This window comes from Littorina saxatilis, linkage group LG8 (genome assembly GCF_037325665.1).
Source record: "Littorina saxatilis isolate snail1 linkage group LG8, US_GU_Lsax_2.0, whole genome shotgun sequence".
In the NCBI taxonomy this organism is placed as follows: Eukaryota; Metazoa; Mollusca; class Gastropoda; order Littorinimorpha; family Littorinidae; genus Littorina; species Littorina saxatilis.
The window spans coordinates 60399786-60418252 of NC_090252.1; the positions used below are offsets into that span (position 1 = coordinate 60399786).

Sequence of the window (18467 nt, forward strand, 5' to 3'; positions counted from 1 at the left end):
CGATTTCGCGGGGAAGCATGCTTGATATTTTTGTGTATGTGTATGGCCGTTTGAACCCCGCCATTCAGGAAGCCATACGCCGATTTCAGGGGGAAGCATGCTTGATATTGTTTGTGTTTCTAGAACCCACCGAATTATGGATTACAGGATTTTTTCCCGTGCGCAATTGGTCTTCTGCTTGCCTGTACACACCAAAGGCGATAAGGTACCAGCAGGTCTGCACATAAGTTGACCTGGGAGATCGGAACACTCTCCACCTTTAACCCACCAGGAGCGGCCGGGATTCGAACCCGCGACCTTCCGCATAGAAGGCCAGCGTCTTATCCACTAGGCTACAGCGCCCGATGAATTTGGACAATTTCCTTTGCGTTTGAAGCCTCGCGGTTCTGATAAAACGTTCACACATGTTTAGTTTTATTGCTATACCTTGTTCTGTACTCAACAGGGAAGTACTCAACAGGGAAGTACAAATGAAGCGATACGACTCCTATACATTCCGGGCTTTATTTTGTGAAAAGAGTACTTATCTTTTATCGCCGCTGAATACACCTGAGGGTAAACCAGCATGTGTGACGTGAAGGCGCCTGGTGGTGAAAAGATAAACAAGTGTTCTTTTCTGATGGTTTGTGAATCTTTTAACTTTTTTTTCTCTCTGTTCATAACACGTCCTTTCTGGTCTGAAGTGACAGTACAGACAGCAACAGGCTGTGTGATATTCCAAGGCTATTGTTCCGTCACCTACAGTTGAAGAGTCTATTCTCTCAATCTGGAAGGATACTGGCTGGCAATATAGAGATGTATGTCCACAGAGGCCAGGGGCGGACCCAGGGGGGGGGGGGGGAGGGGGTTCTGTTGCTCGGGAATCCCCACCTGGCCTGACCATGCACCTCCTCTAAGGGTAAAACAATATCGTTTTGTGTCTCTCTCTTTCTCTCTCTCTTTTTCTCTCTCTCTCTCTCGCTCTCTCTCTCTCTCTCTATCTCTCTCTCTCTCTCTCTCTCTCTCTATCGCTCTCGCTCTCTCTCTCTCTCTCTCTCCTCTCTCTCTCTCTCTCTCTCTCTCTCTCTCTCGGTCTTTCTTTCTGTCTGTCTCTCCGTTTGTCTCTCTCACTCTCTCTCTCTCTCTCTCTCTCTCTCTCTCTCTCTCTCTCTCTCTCTCTCTCTCTCTCTCTCTCTCCAACAATAGAGATAATGTCACACTTTTAACTGGCTGACCTCTTTGTAAAATGGAGGATGCGAGTGCATATGCCTTCAGGGATTTTAGATGGATCATATTTCATGCACATCTATCTAAATGAGAAGTTCTCCGTTTCTTTGTGTCCGTGTGAGTACAATGAAAATAGAAATCGAGAAATTGAATATGAAGACGATGAAGGTATTTTGAATCGTCCTATTTCAAAAGAAGAAGTGTTGATTCCAATGAGAAAGTTAAAACCTCAAAAGTCTGCTGGGCCTGATGGAATAATAGGAGAACTTTTGAAAAATGTTTTTTCTCCGGGGATTGACTTTTTGGTACACTTGTTTAATTTTTTTGTTTTCCAAGGGTGTATTTCGAGAAAGTTGGACAGAGTCCATTGTTATACCTTTGTTTAAGAAAGGCGATGTGAATGATCCACATAATTATCGTGGAATTTCGCTGTGTAATGTTAGTAGCAAGGTCTATAGTACTGTGATTAATAACAGGTTGCAAGAATGGATTGAATGTAATAACAGTACGGGTGAATATCAAGCTGGTTTTAAAAAGAATTATTTCACTATTGATCATATGTTTACACTGTTGGCCTTTGTACAGAAACAATTTTCTTTGAATCGTAAGCTGTATGTTGCCTCTATATAGTTTGAGAAGGCGTTTGATTCCATCAATAGAGCTTTGCTCTGGCCAATTCTGTTAAAAAATGGTATAAAAGGGAAACTCTTTAGGTGTGTGAAGAGTATGTATGATAATGTAAAAATAAAAGTGAGATGTGGAGCAAGGTTTACGGATTATATTAATTGTACATTTGGTGTTAAACAGGACGATGTATGTAGCCCAGTTTTATTTTCTCTCTTTATTAATGAGTTAGCACTTGAGATAATTGAGAATGGAAGACATGGTGCCACATTTACTGATGATAATTTGGAATTGTTTATTCTTTTGCTTGCTTATGATTTATTGTTGTTATCAGAGACTGTTCTGGGTCTACAGACTCAGTTAAATAATTTACGCAGGGCAGTGTCCTCTCTTCATTTAAAGGTAAACATGAGTAAAAGTAACATTATTGTGTTTAGGAAAGGTGGATATTTGAGTGCAAGGGAAAGATGGACATATGGGGTTGATATTTTACCTGTTCTAAACGTGTATAAGTATTAAGGAATATTGTTTTCAACTCGACTCAGTTTCACTGCTGCCTGTAGCGATCTCTCAAGCCGGACCAAAAATGCTCTGATGTGTATTATACAAAGATTATCTGTGCTTAATAATAATAGTTTGAATGTTTTTTTGAAGTTGTTTGATTCCCAAGGACAACCAATAGTACAGTATGGTGCTGAGATATGGGGACTGGATAAAGCTGCTCTGCAGTGTGAAAAAGAAAATTTATTTGCATTGAAGAAGTTCTTAGGAGTTCGTATGCGAACACCTAATGACCTGGTATATGGCGAAACAAACAGATATCCGATATATTTGAATTCTATTTTAAGATGCGTTAGCTACTGGATGAAATTGTTAAAGATGGAGGCGCACAGACTTCCTCGTAAATCATATGATATGTTGTATAAAATGGATGAGAGTGGTAAAAAGAACTGGGCCTCAAGTGTCCGTTGTAAATTGTATGAGTACGGTTTTGGTTTTGTGTGGTTGAATCAGGGCGTTGTTAATGAAAAAGAGTTTTTGCGTGTTTTTAGGGAAAGGTTGGTCGATTGCAGATGGCAAGAGTGGGATTATCATATTCAAAATAGTGATAGATTTGCTGTTTATCGGACATTGTGTACTGTACATGACATAAACCCTACCTTTTGTTGAATGTGGATAGACATCTAAAGTTTATTGTAATTCGATCAAGTTTGCGTTTTAATGAAACAGATCCTGTGATTGGTCAGAATGCCCCAACTCATTAAAAATTACCGGTGACTAATTGTTGATAGCCACTCGCTATAAAATCCATTAACAACCTGCTGGCGAGGCGCATTGATACCGCCTGACTAGTCTCGGTTAGCTTTGAGGGTCATTTTACAAGTAGGAAATATGAAGGTTAACGAGATACCGAGACCATAAGGTATGCGAAGTGATGACGTCGAATACGTGACGTAAGTTGATGCATGAATTCCAGTCAATTCCAAAGATCGCTTTTGTGATGAAAGAATTTGTTTTAGAGTTTGGTGTCCAGAAACCCGTCAAAAAGGAAGGGAAAATGTGTGTGAAAGAAAACAAAACAGGAGCAGAGTGATACGATAGGAATACAGAGACATATTTCTTGGGACTTGACCCTTGCAGGTAGGTGGACTGAAAGTAGTGTGTGAAGTGAACAGAACAGAACCAATTCAGAACAGTTTACAACCGCATGAAAGCAGGAAAGAGATCGTCGTCAGATTGAATTACAATAACATTAACATGCTTCCATTTGAAACTTCTCGGTCTCCATCGTGGATTGACGCCCTCTCAAAGTCTAATTGAAGCCCTCCGTCGCTTCGCTCCGTCGGGCTTCAATTAGCTTTTGTCGGGCGTCAATCCCCGATGAAGACCTCGAAGTTTCAAATGGAAGCATGTTAATGTGTAATTATGACTAGGTTTCGATTCGGTATTTCAGAAATAAATGTGCATGCTAACCGATATAAACAGCATGATGCCGATCAGTTGATGTGTCCCCTTTGTAAAGTAAAGCAAGAAGTCAGATGAAGTCCATTTTGTTTTGTGTTGTCCATACTTAAACAGATTAAGAAAAAAATGTATCCCATTTAAATATTATAAAAACCCAAGCACTTTTAGACTTAGCTTGCTCCTGGCTTCACCTCAAGAAACTGTTGTTAGAAATGTATCCTTGTATTTGTAAAAAGCCTTTAAATTAAGAGATATTGTAACCTCTTAGTTAAATAACGTGTAATGTATGTTTTAATCTGTAGTGTTGTGCGATTATTATGTTGTACCTTTTTTGCACCTGATGAGTTACATTATTTGCAACGTTAACCATTTGTTCACACTCCTTCATAAGGGGCTATGGCCTATTGAATACATTATCTGCGTCTGCGTCTGCGTCTCACTGTCTCTCTCTCTCTCTCTCTCTCTCTCTCTCTCTCTCTCTCTCTCTCTCTCTCGCTCTCTCTCTCTATCTCTCTCTCTCTCGCTCTCTCTCTCTCTCTCTCTCTCTCGGTCTTTCTTTCCGTCTGTCTCTCCGTTTGTCTCTCTCTCACTCTCTCTCTCTCTCTCTCTCTCTCTCTCTCTCTCTCTCTCTCTCTCTCTCTCTCTCTCTCTCTCTCCAACAATAGAGATAATGTCACACTTTTAACTGGCTGACCTCTTTGTAAAATGGAGGATGCGAGTGCATATGCCTTCAGGGATTTTAGATGGATCATATTTCATGCACATCTATCTAAATGAGAAGTTCTCCGTTTCTTTGTGTCCGTGTGAGTACAATGAAAATAGAAATCGAGTTTGGCGTTACTAATCGACATGCAGATGATGTCACAATGGTCAAGTATTTTAACGCATTCCTATTGTCCACGATTTTCTCTCGTTACAAACTTCAATTTGAGATGTGTGTGTGTGTGTGTGTGTGTGTGTGTGTGTGTGTGTGTGTGTGTGTGTGTGTGTGTGTGTGTGTTTGTGTGTGTGTGTGTGTGTGTGTGTGTGTGTGTGTGTGTTTGTTTTTTGGTTGATGGGTACGTGTTTTTTTGGTTTAGTTTGTTTGCTAGCTTGCTCACATTTTTACTCCTATAAACAAAACAACCGTGTGATAGATATTAGAGCTATGGACAGACAGACACACAAACACAACAAATCATTTGATACATTTACACAAAAAGCTACAAATAAAACTCACCCGGCAAGAAGCACGCAATCATTACACAGAAGGGAATTAACACGTTCATGGCAGTTTGATCTCTGGTCAAAGGTATACTTTTCCTGCGTGTTCTAGCTTCCAGTGAGGGTCACTCTTGTATTCCGCGAAACAATCCACATGTCAACTCATCTCTCCAACATGTCTTACATCGCAAGAAGCACAGTTCACAGCCAAGTAACCTGTAAAACTGACCTCTTTCAGACACATTCTTCAATTAAATCAAATCAATCGTATGTCAGAAACTATCATAAATTTAAGGAACGGATAATTTTTATTTTAAGTATTTACCACAGGAAATATGTCAACACAAAGTTGCGAATCTACCTTATTCGGTCAGAAATGCTCAGAATTCATAGTACGGGTGACTTAACTGAAATATATTACACACAAACAACGAGAAGTAACACTTCACAACACAATACACGTGAATTGAAGCACTAGAAGAGTATCCACGATGACAATTTTACAACGAAACACACACCGCTCCTCCCTGTCACAACTAAAAACCTAAACTGAGCTGGGGAATTTTGTCTACTGCTTCTGCCAAGATAGGTTTATACCTTCCGGGTAGATTTTTTTCTCTGACACACTAAAGTAGAGAGGGTGTGTGCTCTAGTTGTGAGATGTTGTCAGGTGATAATAAATTCGTGCATTTGTTCGCTGGCCCCCTTTTGTGCAGACGGGTAGGAAAGACTTCCTCATTGCCACGTTGTAAATAAAGACTTGCACAGCATGGCAAGCTCCCCCTTGTCGTGGTATGGTCACGCGAGTAGAGGATTAGCGTAAGGTAATTAACTCGAGCCTCTTCAGATCCACCCTGTTGTCGTGTCAGTCAGGCAAAACATTGCTGGGTAAAGACACAGACGCAAACAGACACGGGCACTGACATGGATGCACTGAGAGAGAGAGAGAGAGAGAGCGAGAGAGAGAGAGAGAGAGAGAGAGAGAGAGACTGAGAGAGAGAGAGGGAGAGAGAGAGAGAGAGACTGAGAGAGAGAGAGAGAGACTGAGAGAGAGAGAGAGAGATCGAAAGACTGAGATAGAGAGAGACTGAGAGAGAGACTAAGAGAGAGCGAGAGATAGACTGAGAGAGAGAGAGAGGGATGGAGAGAGGGAGAGAGGGAGAGAGGGAGAGAGAGAGGTAGAAGGGAGAAAAGAGAGAGATAGAGAGAAAAAGAGAGAGAGAGACAGACAGACAGACATAGACAGAGACAGAGGCAGAGAATGAGAGAGAAATAGAGAGAGAGGGAGGGAGTTAGAGCGGGTGAGAGAGAGAGGGAGTGAGAGAGGAAGTCTTACATAGACTTTGAATCACGATCTTGTCAAGTTTAGATTATATTGTGATAACATTTGTACATCCTTCTTATGAAAAACTTTAGGGAATACCCCTTGTGCTCTTCACAATTCCAAGGTGAAGATCTCAGCTACGCTAGCACGCCCCGACAGTCATGTCATTGTGCTGTGACACACACTAGTTTACAAGCATCATATAACAACTTCGTATGACAGACTGACGATTTTACCTTTATAAAGTTGCATCGCAGGTTTGAACGTAAAGGATGTTATATAAAATGATCACATTTTCGTCTTACAAATAATACCCACAAAATATGATGTTCCTTTGCCGAAATATCTCTATAATTCCACACCAAGACCACTGACAGCGCTCGGTACCTGACGATTATTGTGATATCATTTGTTTTTAGTGTCCATTTTCCTTTCTTGTAGACATGTTCAAATATTGATCTGTATCTATACTTCTGAACCAAATTATACTGTTCAAAAAAAGAAACGCATAGATTGTAATATTTGGTTAATTTAGTTATATGGCTACAAGGATACCCACCAAACTGCAGAAAATGTTTATCTGGTCGTCGACCTTTCGTCCATTGCCACAAGTGAGCTCTGCACGTGACGCATGCGTTATCAGTGGCTACAATGTTTAAATTGCTCATTTGGCATGACCACTCGTCATGCTTCAGTGTAATCTCGTGAAACTCGGGGAATATTGAGCTCTCACCATGTCTTCCAAAACCCATAAAAGCGGATTGTTCGCCACAAAGAAATCAGACGACAATTCAGCGACGAAAGATGGCCCGATTGAGCAGAGAAGACCGCCAAATTGCATTGGGTCGTTTACAAGCAGGCCAAAGTCAAAGTGCAATTGCCAGGCACTTCCACGTGTCCCAGAGCACCATCAGTAGACTGTGGGTCAGGTTTCAAGCCACTGGCTCCGTTGCTGACTTGCCACGAGCGGGAAGACCAAGGGCAACAACTGCTGCTCACGACCGCTTCATACGGCTCCGCCACCTCCGGAATCGTTTCCTGTCGGCCTCATCTTCTGTCCAGGCTCTCTCCGGGCCACACCGATTATCGGACCAGACCGTGCGGAACCGCCTGCATGAAGCTGGTTTGAGAGCTCGCAGACCTCACAGAGGAGCTGTCCTCACCCGCCGCCATCGCCAGAACCGAGTGCAGTGGGGCAACCAGCACCTTTGCTGGACCGTCCGGAATCACTGGAGACACGTGTGGTTCAGCGACGAGTCCTACTTCCTGCTCCAGCGACATGATGGTCGGAGGAGGGTCTACCGGAGAGTAAACGAACGTTACGCGCCCAACTGTGTGGATGAGGCACCCGTTCATGGTGGTGGAGGCGTCATGGTGTGGGGGGCGATCAATACCGCTGGAAGGAGCACCCTGGTGCACGTCCAAGGGCGCATAACTGCCCAGCGATACGTGGAGGAAATTCTGCGCCCACACGCCCTTCCTCTTCTGGCTGACCAGGATGCCATATTCCAGCAGGACAACGCTCGCCCGCACACAGCACAACTCACCACCCAGTTCCTCACCGACCACCATGTCCAGGTGCTTCCCTGGCCATCCATGTCGCCAGACATGAACCCGATAGAACACCCCTGGGATGAATTGGACAGACGTGTGCGCAGGCGAGAAGAAGCGCCGGCAAATCACCTATTGCAGGCACTTCAGGAGGAGTGGGACACCATTCCACAGCAAGATATCCGGCATCTGATCCAGTCCATGCCCAGAAGGTGCCGGGCAGTTGTTGCTGCTCAAGGCAGTCACACCCCCTACTGACTTGACAGCCTCGGCACCCAATCGTATTGATTGACTGATTGATTTGAAGATGCAAATGAACTGTGTGTGCATTCAACTGTGTCCATACCAAATTTCAAACAAATAATCTAAATATTGGATTTTCTGTTAATTTTTTCGAAAAATAAACAAATTTGGCAAGTAGCAACTATGCGTTTCTTTTTTTGAACAGTATACAAGCACAATCATAAATGCGGTGCAGATAAATTGTATTGGGCGGAGTAAAATGCTTGCGCGCGTTTATGTGTGTGTGTGTGTGTTTTTGTGCGTGCGCGTGTGTGTGTGTGTATGTATATGAGTCTGTGCGCGCGCGCGCGAGTGTATGTTAATATGTATGTGCGTGTGTGCGTGCGTGCGTGCGTGCGTGCGTGCGCGCGTGTGTGTGTATATGTGTGTGTGTGTGTGTGTGTGTGTGTGTGTGCGTGCCACGGTGTGCGTGTGTGTGTGTGTGTGTGTTTTTGTCCGCGCGCGCATGCCTTTTTCTATTTGCTTGAACAAACATTATGAGAGTGTGTATGTGGGTGTGTTTCTTTCTACAATTTCTGTTTGTGATTTGTTATAAAAACTAACTCTGGTTTAGATCAACTGTCTGGTTGATACCTGAGGAGGACTTTCTAGTCGATAGACTTGCTGGTCAAGTTACACTATGCTTTTATAAAAGACAAGTGAGGAGTGATAAAGCGACCCCTGTCTTCGGTGTCTCCATTGTATGCTCCTCTGTCTGTGCTAATCCCACCTTCCACCCTACCTTCCCACAACTGGCGCTGCGAGTAAGCAGGATTAGAGGAGCATAGACACCACTTAACTATAAATTATAATACCCGAAAGCAGTGTACTGCAGCGAAGTCGTCAATATGGCTGAGCAAGACGTCGCCTAGCGAGCTGCCCGTGACGCTGCACGACAAGCTTCCCTTCTTCACCGGGGACACCGAGGGTTGTGAGCTCGAGGATTTTGCCAGGGAAGCTCTGCGCATAATCCACCACTACGCCTTGGATAATTTAGGCGGCGAGTCTGCAGAATGGGTGATTCAGTCCCTGGAAGGCGCCACCCGGAGGGAGATGACAGGCAACGGCGGACCTGGTGCTCACTGCCCTGCGGGAAAGCTTTTGGGATCACAGAACCAAGTCTGCGATGTAGTCTTCCTTCCACAACCGACGGCAGGGCACCAACGAGGGGATCCTCAGCTTCGCCCAGACTCTTCTTGCCCTGTACTGATCGACATTGGGAGCGAGGTGTCGACCATCATCGAGGAGTGGCGGACAGCGAATCTTCACAGCACGTCCATTTGCAGTTGTGATTTCCTCACCCTCAGAGCTGCCAAGGGACTGGAGATTCCCGACGAAGGTCAACCACCTCGGCAATACGTCCCAGAACATCCCCTTCCTTGTAGTAAAGAGTTCCACTAACGCGGGTACCCGATGCAAGAAGAGGGAAGTGCCTGCTCTGATAGGGATGAACGTTCTGCAAAGATTGTCACCTGCGGTGGCTGCTTCGTCCTTGCCGCTTAGGCTTCAGGTAGCCAGGCTACAACAACGGCACACGGGAGGTCCGGCTAGGGTTGCAGGATCAACACCAATCCAAGCAGGCTCTGTCGCTACAGTGCGGATCACCGGACCACAGCAGTCAAGTCTGCTAATTGCATCCCCACTGTCCACAGCTCCCCCCCCCCCCCCCCCCCCCCTGGTGGTTTGCTGCTGGTCGCCACTTTTGTCAGTCAGGGTGCAACCAGGTTTTTGAGAGTGGCCAACCTCTATGCAATGGACTGCACCCTTAGACCAAGGACAGTCGTAGCAGTGTTAGAGAGATTTGAGACAGTGGAGAGTGATGAGAGACTGAAGTTTGACGTGTCGTCGCAAAGCATCACTGTAAGCACGCAGGAGACCACGACCTCTTCACCACCCCCAGTCCCAACTCCCAACTTTGACAGCACCAATAGAGGCTACAGGAACTTCTCAACAGGTTTGCGCAAGGGTTTGTGCAGAGCGAGACTGACCTGGGATACGCAGACAGGGTAACCCATCGCATCCCCACCACTGACGGCGCCCCTGTCGCCCAGCCTTACCGCAGCATCCCTCCTTGCCACCTACAAGAGGTGAACGACCACGTTAAGGGCTTGTTGGCTCAGCACGTGATCCAAGAGAGACCCAGCCCTTATGCAGCTCCTGTAGTGCTGGTGGGGAAGGACAGCAGTCTTCGGCTCTGTGTCGACTACAGACGACTCAACGCGAAGACTGTCCCAGATGCCACTGGTTAGTGGGTACCACCAGATCGAAATGGACCCCACAGATCAACACAAGACGGCCTGTTGCACCCCGTTCGGCCTCTTCGAGTATACTAGGATGCCCGTGGGACTTATCTCCGCTCCAGCCACATTCCAGTGACTGATGCAGGCAACCATATTGTCTGACTTCCAGTTCCAGTTTCTGCTTGTGTAACTGGACGACCTCCTAGTGTACTTGAAGACGTTTGACGAGCATCTAGAGCACCTTGAGCTCCTCCTCCAACGTATAACTGAGACGGGCCTCAAGCTCAAACCCGAGAAGTGCCAGTTCTTGCGACGAGAGGTGGTCTACCTCGGTCACACTATTTCAGCGGAAGGTATCAGCTGCGAAGCCGGAACGATTATGGCTGTTCAGAACTGGCCGCTGCCTAAGGCCACCACAGATCTGCGCAGCTTCCTAATTGGTTCTTTTTTTGTCTTTATCTGTCTGTTTGAGTCTGTCTGTATGTTTGCCTCTCTCTCTCTCTCTCTCTCTCTCTCTCTCTCTCTCTCTCTCTCTCTCTCTCTCTCTCTCTCTCTCTTTCTTTCTCTTTCTCTCATACAAATAGTACACGTTATATGGTGATCATATTTATTGAGCTCTCGAAATAGTTTGGCTTTTGGGGAATGTACAGTTTTATGTATTTCTAATTTTATTGCGGAACAAAAAAAAAAGAACAGACCTGTTCAAAATTAAACAGCAAGACGGATTGGAAGCACAATAATACAAAACATATAAAACCAAGCAAATTGTCTCTCTCTCGCACGCTCTCCATCTCTATATCTCGTCCCCCCCCGTATATATCTTCCCCGTCTATCTCCCTCTCCCCCTCTCTCGTCATTTATCTCTCTAGTATCTCATGCCAAGCACCAATAGGCGTGTATATTGCTATTTCATATGTTACGTGGATTTCCATTGGTCAATTGGGCAAAACTGAGCTCAGTGCAAAAGTCATATCGACGACATTTCCGTCGATATCAGTTTTGATATCGACGACCTCTTTATTGCATCCCCACTTCAAAAACAAAAACACCTACATTTAAAAACAAAAAAATATATATGAAAATGTAATTATCCCAAAATTTAGTTGAGCAAGTGACAACAGACTTTTTGAAAGAAAAGACATTTTGAAATACTGAAAAGTACAAGAAAAGAGTGAACAAAAAGAAATAATAATCAGAGGGAGGGATATAGAACAGCCAAAACTGAGACAACTACTTTTGTATTTTCTTTACAGTAAATACAAAATGTCCAGAGAATTAGCAATATATATAACATTGACTGACTGTGTGATGATATCTTCTGCTATTGGTGTGTTTCGACAGTGATATCAAAATCTCGACCTCCGGTCTCGATTTTGATATCACTGTCTCAGCAGACCATAGCAGAAGATATCATCACACAGTCCGTCAATATTGGGTAATATCACAAAATATAAGCAACAATGAATGTCTTATAATAAATATTGTATGGCTTACCGAGTATTATTAAATGCAATAGATAATCTCTTGTTGAGTAAAGTAACTTTGCATAACTCATCTCCAAATAGTCTCTCACTCTTTGATTAATCTCAGGAAAAGTATAGTCATGTGAGTTAAAGTATATGAAATATAGTTATGTATAATTACTTATATTACACAAGCCTTCTCCGAAATTGGCGTATCAAAGACATGAGTGAACGTGGGAGTTTCAGCCCATGAAGGAAGAAGCAGAAGAAGATACACACAAGACAAATAAGACGAAGTCTATAAACTATATGAAATGATAATACGTCATTAATCATCATACAAATTCATGACACTGTATGTCACGTGCCGTCATTCCATTCTTTCCATAAGCTTTACCATCCCGAAGAAGCCAGTAACGTGCCGAAATATTGATTATATATATAAACGTACCTAACGTGGTTACTTGTGTGTTTGGTTAATTTTTTTTTAAATGATAATAAAAAGCATAATCTTAAGATAAAAAGAAAAACGAACATCTGATGCAAGGAAATGCAGGTATTGTAACCGAGTATTAATTATGTGAATCAAAGCGTTCTCAGCCAGAGGCTACACAGAGCAATGTATATCGTACACACATAAACATTGAATTGCAAACAACAAACATCCCAGAAGATGAAAACGTTCGTACTTCTGCAGCGCGTCAAACTATTTTGCACTCACATGTCTTATTCAAAAGTAAAATAAAGAAAGCACCGACGAACTGTACACGCAATGTAAATACAAGGCAAAAACATGTAAAACTAATTTGTTTTTTTCTGATGACAAGGCCCCAAACAAATTGGGTCGGTTACGTTTTATGATTGAAGGATTGTTTTGAGATTGTGTTTTTACAAAGGTGTATGTGGCTTAATGTTAATGTCCGGAAAGCTGTGTCCCGTGCATGCCAGAGAACAGTGACTTTATTTAATTGTCATTCTACATTGTTTCTTCTTGACGTTCGCTGGCGCTTCACATTAAGTCCAGCTTGGGAGATGAAGGTCGTCGAAGGGTCGATGAACATTCTAGATTCGGGATGGAACAAAAGGGTCGATTGAGGAATCGAAAACATTGAATTTTTGGGCAATATTACTGATTGAGATGATTGTAGATGGGGTCAGCCTCCTGATTTCTACGACGAGTAGATCCCAGTTCGTTGTACGTGTCATCAGGTTCTGCAGTCTTCGTCACTTCCTGGGTTTTACTCCCGGCAGCCCTGCCATTCGTGTTGTCGTCACCAGTTTTTGCTGACTTCGTCATAGCTTTTGGTTTTGGTTTTAGAGGGGCCACGCTGACGTAGAGGTCAGATCTGCGTGGTTTGTGTTGGGCGTTTGGTTCTTGGGTGATGACTTCCTGCAACGTTTCAAAGTATTCACTTATTTTTAGCATAACCTACTGTTAATTCTGTTGAAAGAAAGGACATCCATACGAATGCAGGTTCCTGCTTGCAATACAGAGACAAACGAAAATTACACACACATACAGGTACACACTCAAACAAACGCGCGCACACACACACACACACACGCACATGCACACACGTACACACTCTTGTACGCATTCAAACAAACACACACACACACACACACACACACACACACACACGCACACACACACACACACACACACACAAACAAAACCCCACTGAAACACACACACTGAAATACACGCACATGCACACGTACACACCTACGCATTCAAACACACACAGAAACACACACACTCTTGTACGCGTTCAAACACACACACATACACACACACACACTCACACACACACACACACACACACACACACACACACACACACACACACACTCACACACACCTACACACACACCTACACACACACACATATATATAAACACTCACACGCACGCACACACGCACACACACACACAAACACGCACACACACACACACACACACACGCACGCACGCACACACACACACAAACACGCACACACCAATTTAACAAACTCAAATAACTAATGCCACCCACACACACCTTGTTAGCCATAGAGGCCGTTGGTTTGCCCACGAGTGCAGTCAGCGCGTCCACCTTCTTCGAATGGGAAAGACAGTCTGTGTACACTTCGTCTGGGGCTGAACGTTTCGTTCGAAAACATGTTACTATTTTGCACATAAAACAACATCGTATACAGATTGTCTGCCCGTAGTACCCGTCAGAAAAGACTGCAGCAGTAAGTTATTTCCCTTTAATTTGTTGCCACGTGATGACTCTCTCTGTGCATGTTCTGAAATGTGTATGCTGATTTTTTTAATGATCTTCTTTTAATCATTAAATTAGATTTTAATAATTATGATACTGATTTTATGGAAGTAATTATACTATACTAGCATGGTAATTTAGCTTGCTAATACAGAAAGCATTTAAATAAAACTGTTCAGTACATTATAACCTCTGCGCTAAAATAATTAGTAATTGGAATCTCAATTATGTTTGTTAAAACTATTTTTTGTCTGAGTGCTATTTGCACTACTTGCCATATTTCACTAAATTACCAATATTTGTAGTAATTCTCTTGTTGTTCTAACTACTACTAATACTTTGAGTAGCATCAATTAATTCTTCAACTGCTTTACTAACCAACTAACTGCTTTATCTATCAAGTACTGCATTAATTCATTTATGACCACGATGGCTTCATATTAAGCAAATGATCAGTAGTAACAAACAAAGCAAGACACATTACCATCAGGCTGTGATTGTCCGTTCAGCTTCAAGTTCCCTCCCTTGGGCTTCTGGGGGACGGTAGGGGGTGTCTTTTTCAACACTGAACCCTTCGTCGTGTCTTCCTTCTGTCTGATGGATTGCGGGACTTCCATAGCTTGCTTATCTGTCTTCTCTGCTGTACGGGACTCTTTGTCCTGTGGCTTGTCTGTCCCTGATGCTGTCTCTTTGAGAGGTTTGTCTGTGGGATCTTTCCCAGTATGCCATTCCTTTTCTTGGGGCTTTCCTTTCTTCTTCGCCCATTCATCTTGCGAGTACATGTGGACTTGTGCGTCGAGAAAAGCTTTCGCGGCCTTGACGCTAACACATCCATCGCCACTTAGGTCAAGTCTGTTCGGGACTCCTTTCAGAGACGGTGCTGGTGTCCCTTGAATGGCGCCATTAGAGCACGGCGATTTCATATCTTCCTTTTGAGCCTGAGACGGCGGGGCTTTTTCCTTGGGGCGTGGTTCTTTTCTGGGGATAGCCACGCCTTCTTTCTGCGCACGCTGTAATACTGCCTTTAACTCGGCTAGCAGCGCGTCTGTTCCGGGGCTTGCTAGCTTTTCTTTCAGAAAGAGGGGCAGGTCTGGGCCGTCTTGGGCTCGTGGCTTGGTGTCCGGCGTGATGTCACTGCTGTTGACGTCAAATACGTCATCTATACTTTCGTAGATGTCATCGATGTAATCGTAGATTTCTGCAATGTACCGTATCGAGTTTCCGGTAAACTGTTATGTTGCTGTCTTAACTCTGTGTGTGTGCGTGTGTGTGTGTGTGTGTGTGTGTGTGTGTGTGTGTGTGTGTGTGTGTGTGTGTGTGTGTGTGTTCCCTTCCTTTACTGGTGGCTATCCCATATTAAATCATCATGGTGTTTTCTGATTTTGTGTGTTTCTTCAACCCCATTAGTTTGTCACAAAGTGTGCCTCTTTTGTAAATAATGTAATTTTCAATCATAGTTCTCCTCCTCCAACAATTTCAAATCCAGCAATCGTGTGACAATTCCCTTGCTATCTTAACATAAAACAGTATGTAACTAATGATACGAACTCGACTTTATTTTGTAAGATAACTGGTTTTTTTAGGGATCGGATTTTGCTTTTAGATTGTGCTTACAGTGATCAATACCCTGACAGCAATGTAACACCCTCACCCTCATCAAGCGAGTCTGCGTAACTGTCAGACGAGGAATCGTCCGTGGTGTCAAGTTCGCCGATGCTGTCGTAGATGTCGCTGTCATAACCAATGCTCTCTGTAATTGTGAACATGTGTATTATGACATGTTTAAAACCACCTCACTTACAAAAAGAAAGCAAGGCCATGCAAACCGTAATAAATCAACCGACGGGTTCGTAAAAAAATGTCTAAACGTTTTACAACAATACAGGATAATATAATGTTATGTATGACAGCAACAGTTTGCACAATATAACACATTGCACAGATAAGGTTTGTCAAAAGAAGTGCACAATTAAAGTGTTAGATGAAATCGAATTCTAAACAGTCTGATCGTTATGATCAATATCTGTTTTTATATATTTTTTTCAAATGTCTACCAACACATGCGACTCTGTACTAAGTGGGTGAGAAGCAAAGATGTTGTCATGGTTACAAAGACTCACCATAATCAGTGTCTGTTACAGTTTCAGACGTGTCTTCTTCACTTTCAAGTTCGTGATAAATGCTTCCATCCACTGCATACTTGCCTTGAAGAACACACACAAGTCAATATGACAGCGTAAAGGTAACAAAAGATGACTTATCGAACAGATCACGCACACAGAACCAAAATTACTGTATTTGGTGAACAATCAAAACATACAATCTCAATGCAAAACAAAGCTATATTTGATGTTAAATTGTTCAGAACAAAAGTTCAAAAGTAACGACGATGTAAGCCTATTGCTAAACAAATCAACCTCCTGTTTAAGTAATATGCAATCCACCAGCCCAGCTGTGAAACTAGTGTGTGTATAATCATCATTCACGCAAAGAGATTTAAATGCACGTTCTTCAGCGAAGAATGTAATAGGTCCTTCTTCTAAGCTTACCATCAGCCAGTGGTTCCACCTTTCGCTGGGACTGACGACTCTTTGTGGGGTTACCGAGATTGTCCAAGTCATCTGCACTTTCGTACATATCATTGATGTGCTCTTCGAATTCTGCGTTGAGAATTACAAGGATATTTATTAAGTTAAATGTATTTACATTAAAAAAAAAACATTTTAACATATTTAAATTTATGTTTCAAAATGTCATCACAATCTGACATGCATGCTAAAACAAAGCCTGTCCCAAAAAGCTGATCGTCATTAGAAAAGAAAGCTGAAGCAAATAAATTCAATAAAAGCATTAACAACAATCAACAAAAGTGCATCAAACTTGTTGAAACCACTGCTGTGCCAAAATTGTGTTTGGAATTAAATCGTTTTACAATTGTTGAATTTGAATCTTACCGTCATCCGGCGGTGTGCTTGTGCTCTTTGGAGAATTCTTGTTTGAGGATTTTTCAGGTACGTCCAGGTCATCTGCACTCTGATAGAAGTCGTTGATGTGTTCTTCAAACTCTGTGTTGAAGAACAATCAGCTAGTTATTCCCCCTTAAATAATTTGTTTAAGCATTTTAGCTCCTTTGTTTTATTAATGAGATTCAGAACTGTGATCAAAGGGGCATGCAGTATCTTCCAGATAACCGTTTGGAAAAGCCACGGAAGCATTAAACTCGGTCTTAAGTTAATATTATAACATATATTGCAGTAACCACGCACTACAGCTCTTGGAAGGAGTAAATCAATGAACAAATGAATCATTGATTGAATAAGAAAATAGAAGCAGAAGTTGAAATATAAAATATGAATATCTCTTATGTCCAGAGAAAAGGGTTTAGGTTCGTTGATTGGCGTCCCGTGGAAGTTTCCAGAACGTACGTCCACATCTTCTGTAATGTCATAGAAATCATTGGTGTGCTCTTCAAAGTCTGCGTGTAAGAATAACACGATACGCATGTTCTTAGTTCTCTTGACCTCATTCAAGCATTTTATCTCTTTTTTTTAAAATTCGTCAGCGCAAGTGTTATAAAAGAAACCGTGTATACATGATCATTCTGATTTTAAACAATCAATAATAAACTGAAGTCCCGACTTACCATCATCTGGCGCTAACCCCGGGGCTCCGGATTTGCTTTTTGTGGTTTGTGTCTTCGATGAGTTTTCAGGACGATCCAAATCGTCTGCACTTTCATAGAGCTCGTTGACGTGTTCTTCAAATTCTGCAATTCCAATCCATACTTGTTAAATTCGGCTGTGAATCTGATTATTAATTATAATGTTTGTATGCTACAAACTTTATCTTACACGCATAACCATATACAAAAAGTCACAAAAACTCAGCCTTTCACGAACACTTATCTTTTATTGTAAAAAAGAAAAAAGGTAAAGGAAATTTAAATAATCTATTAAAGTGTAGAGTACTAACTTAACTGTAACAGTACTTTAGAGGCCAACGCCTTCCCGTGTAAACGATTTGGTTTAATTACCATATCAGATCTGCCTGGGCTTTTTTACACGAGATAAGAACAACCCAACACTTGGTCACACACTGACAATTATTTCATAAACAACATTCCCGCTGTACACAGACAGCAGTTATAGGCTATTGATTTCGGTATATGAACAGTTTGACCTTTTCTCATGTAAAAACCCGGATGTATTTTATATGGTGAGCCAAATCATTTACACGGGGGGGGGGGGGGGGGGGGGGGGGGGGGGGGGGGGGGGGGGGGGGGGGGGGGGGGGGGGGGGGGGGGGGGGGGGGGGGGGGGGGGGGGGGGGGGGGGGGGGGGGGGG

General features: G+C 43.0%; 2 protein-coding genes across 2 annotated transcripts in view; both read right to left on the reverse strand.

Annotated features, from left to right (window-relative positions):
* Positions 1-5537, reverse strand: part of LOC138974007 (myb-like protein X) — a 31640-nt gene extending 26103 nt beyond the window's left edge. Inside the window, exon 1 of the mRNA XM_070346694.1 lies at positions 5015-5537. Coding sequence (XP_070202795.1) covers positions 5015-5063 — 49 coding nt within the window. The 5' untranslated portion in view covers positions 5064-5537. The remainder of the gene's footprint in view (positions 1-5014) is intronic.
* Positions 5538-12743: 7206 nt separating this feature from the next.
* LOC138974773 (uncharacterized) overlaps positions 12744-18467 on the reverse strand; it is a 7715-nt gene continuing 1991 nt past the window's right edge. The window contains exons 2-9 of the mRNA XM_070347499.1: positions 17768-17890; positions 17079-17189; positions 16674-16784; positions 16245-16328; positions 15776-15874; positions 14609-15322; positions 13900-13997; positions 12744-13248 (exon numbers count right to left, since the gene is read on the reverse strand). Coding sequence (XP_070203600.1) covers positions 12985-13248; positions 13900-13997; positions 14609-15322; positions 15776-15874; positions 16245-16328; positions 16674-16784; positions 17079-17189; positions 17768-17890 — 1604 coding nt within the window. The 3' untranslated portion in view covers positions 12744-12984. The remainder of the gene's footprint in view (positions 13249-13899; positions 13998-14608; positions 15323-15775; positions 15875-16244; positions 16329-16673; positions 16785-17078; positions 17190-17767; positions 17891-18467) is intronic.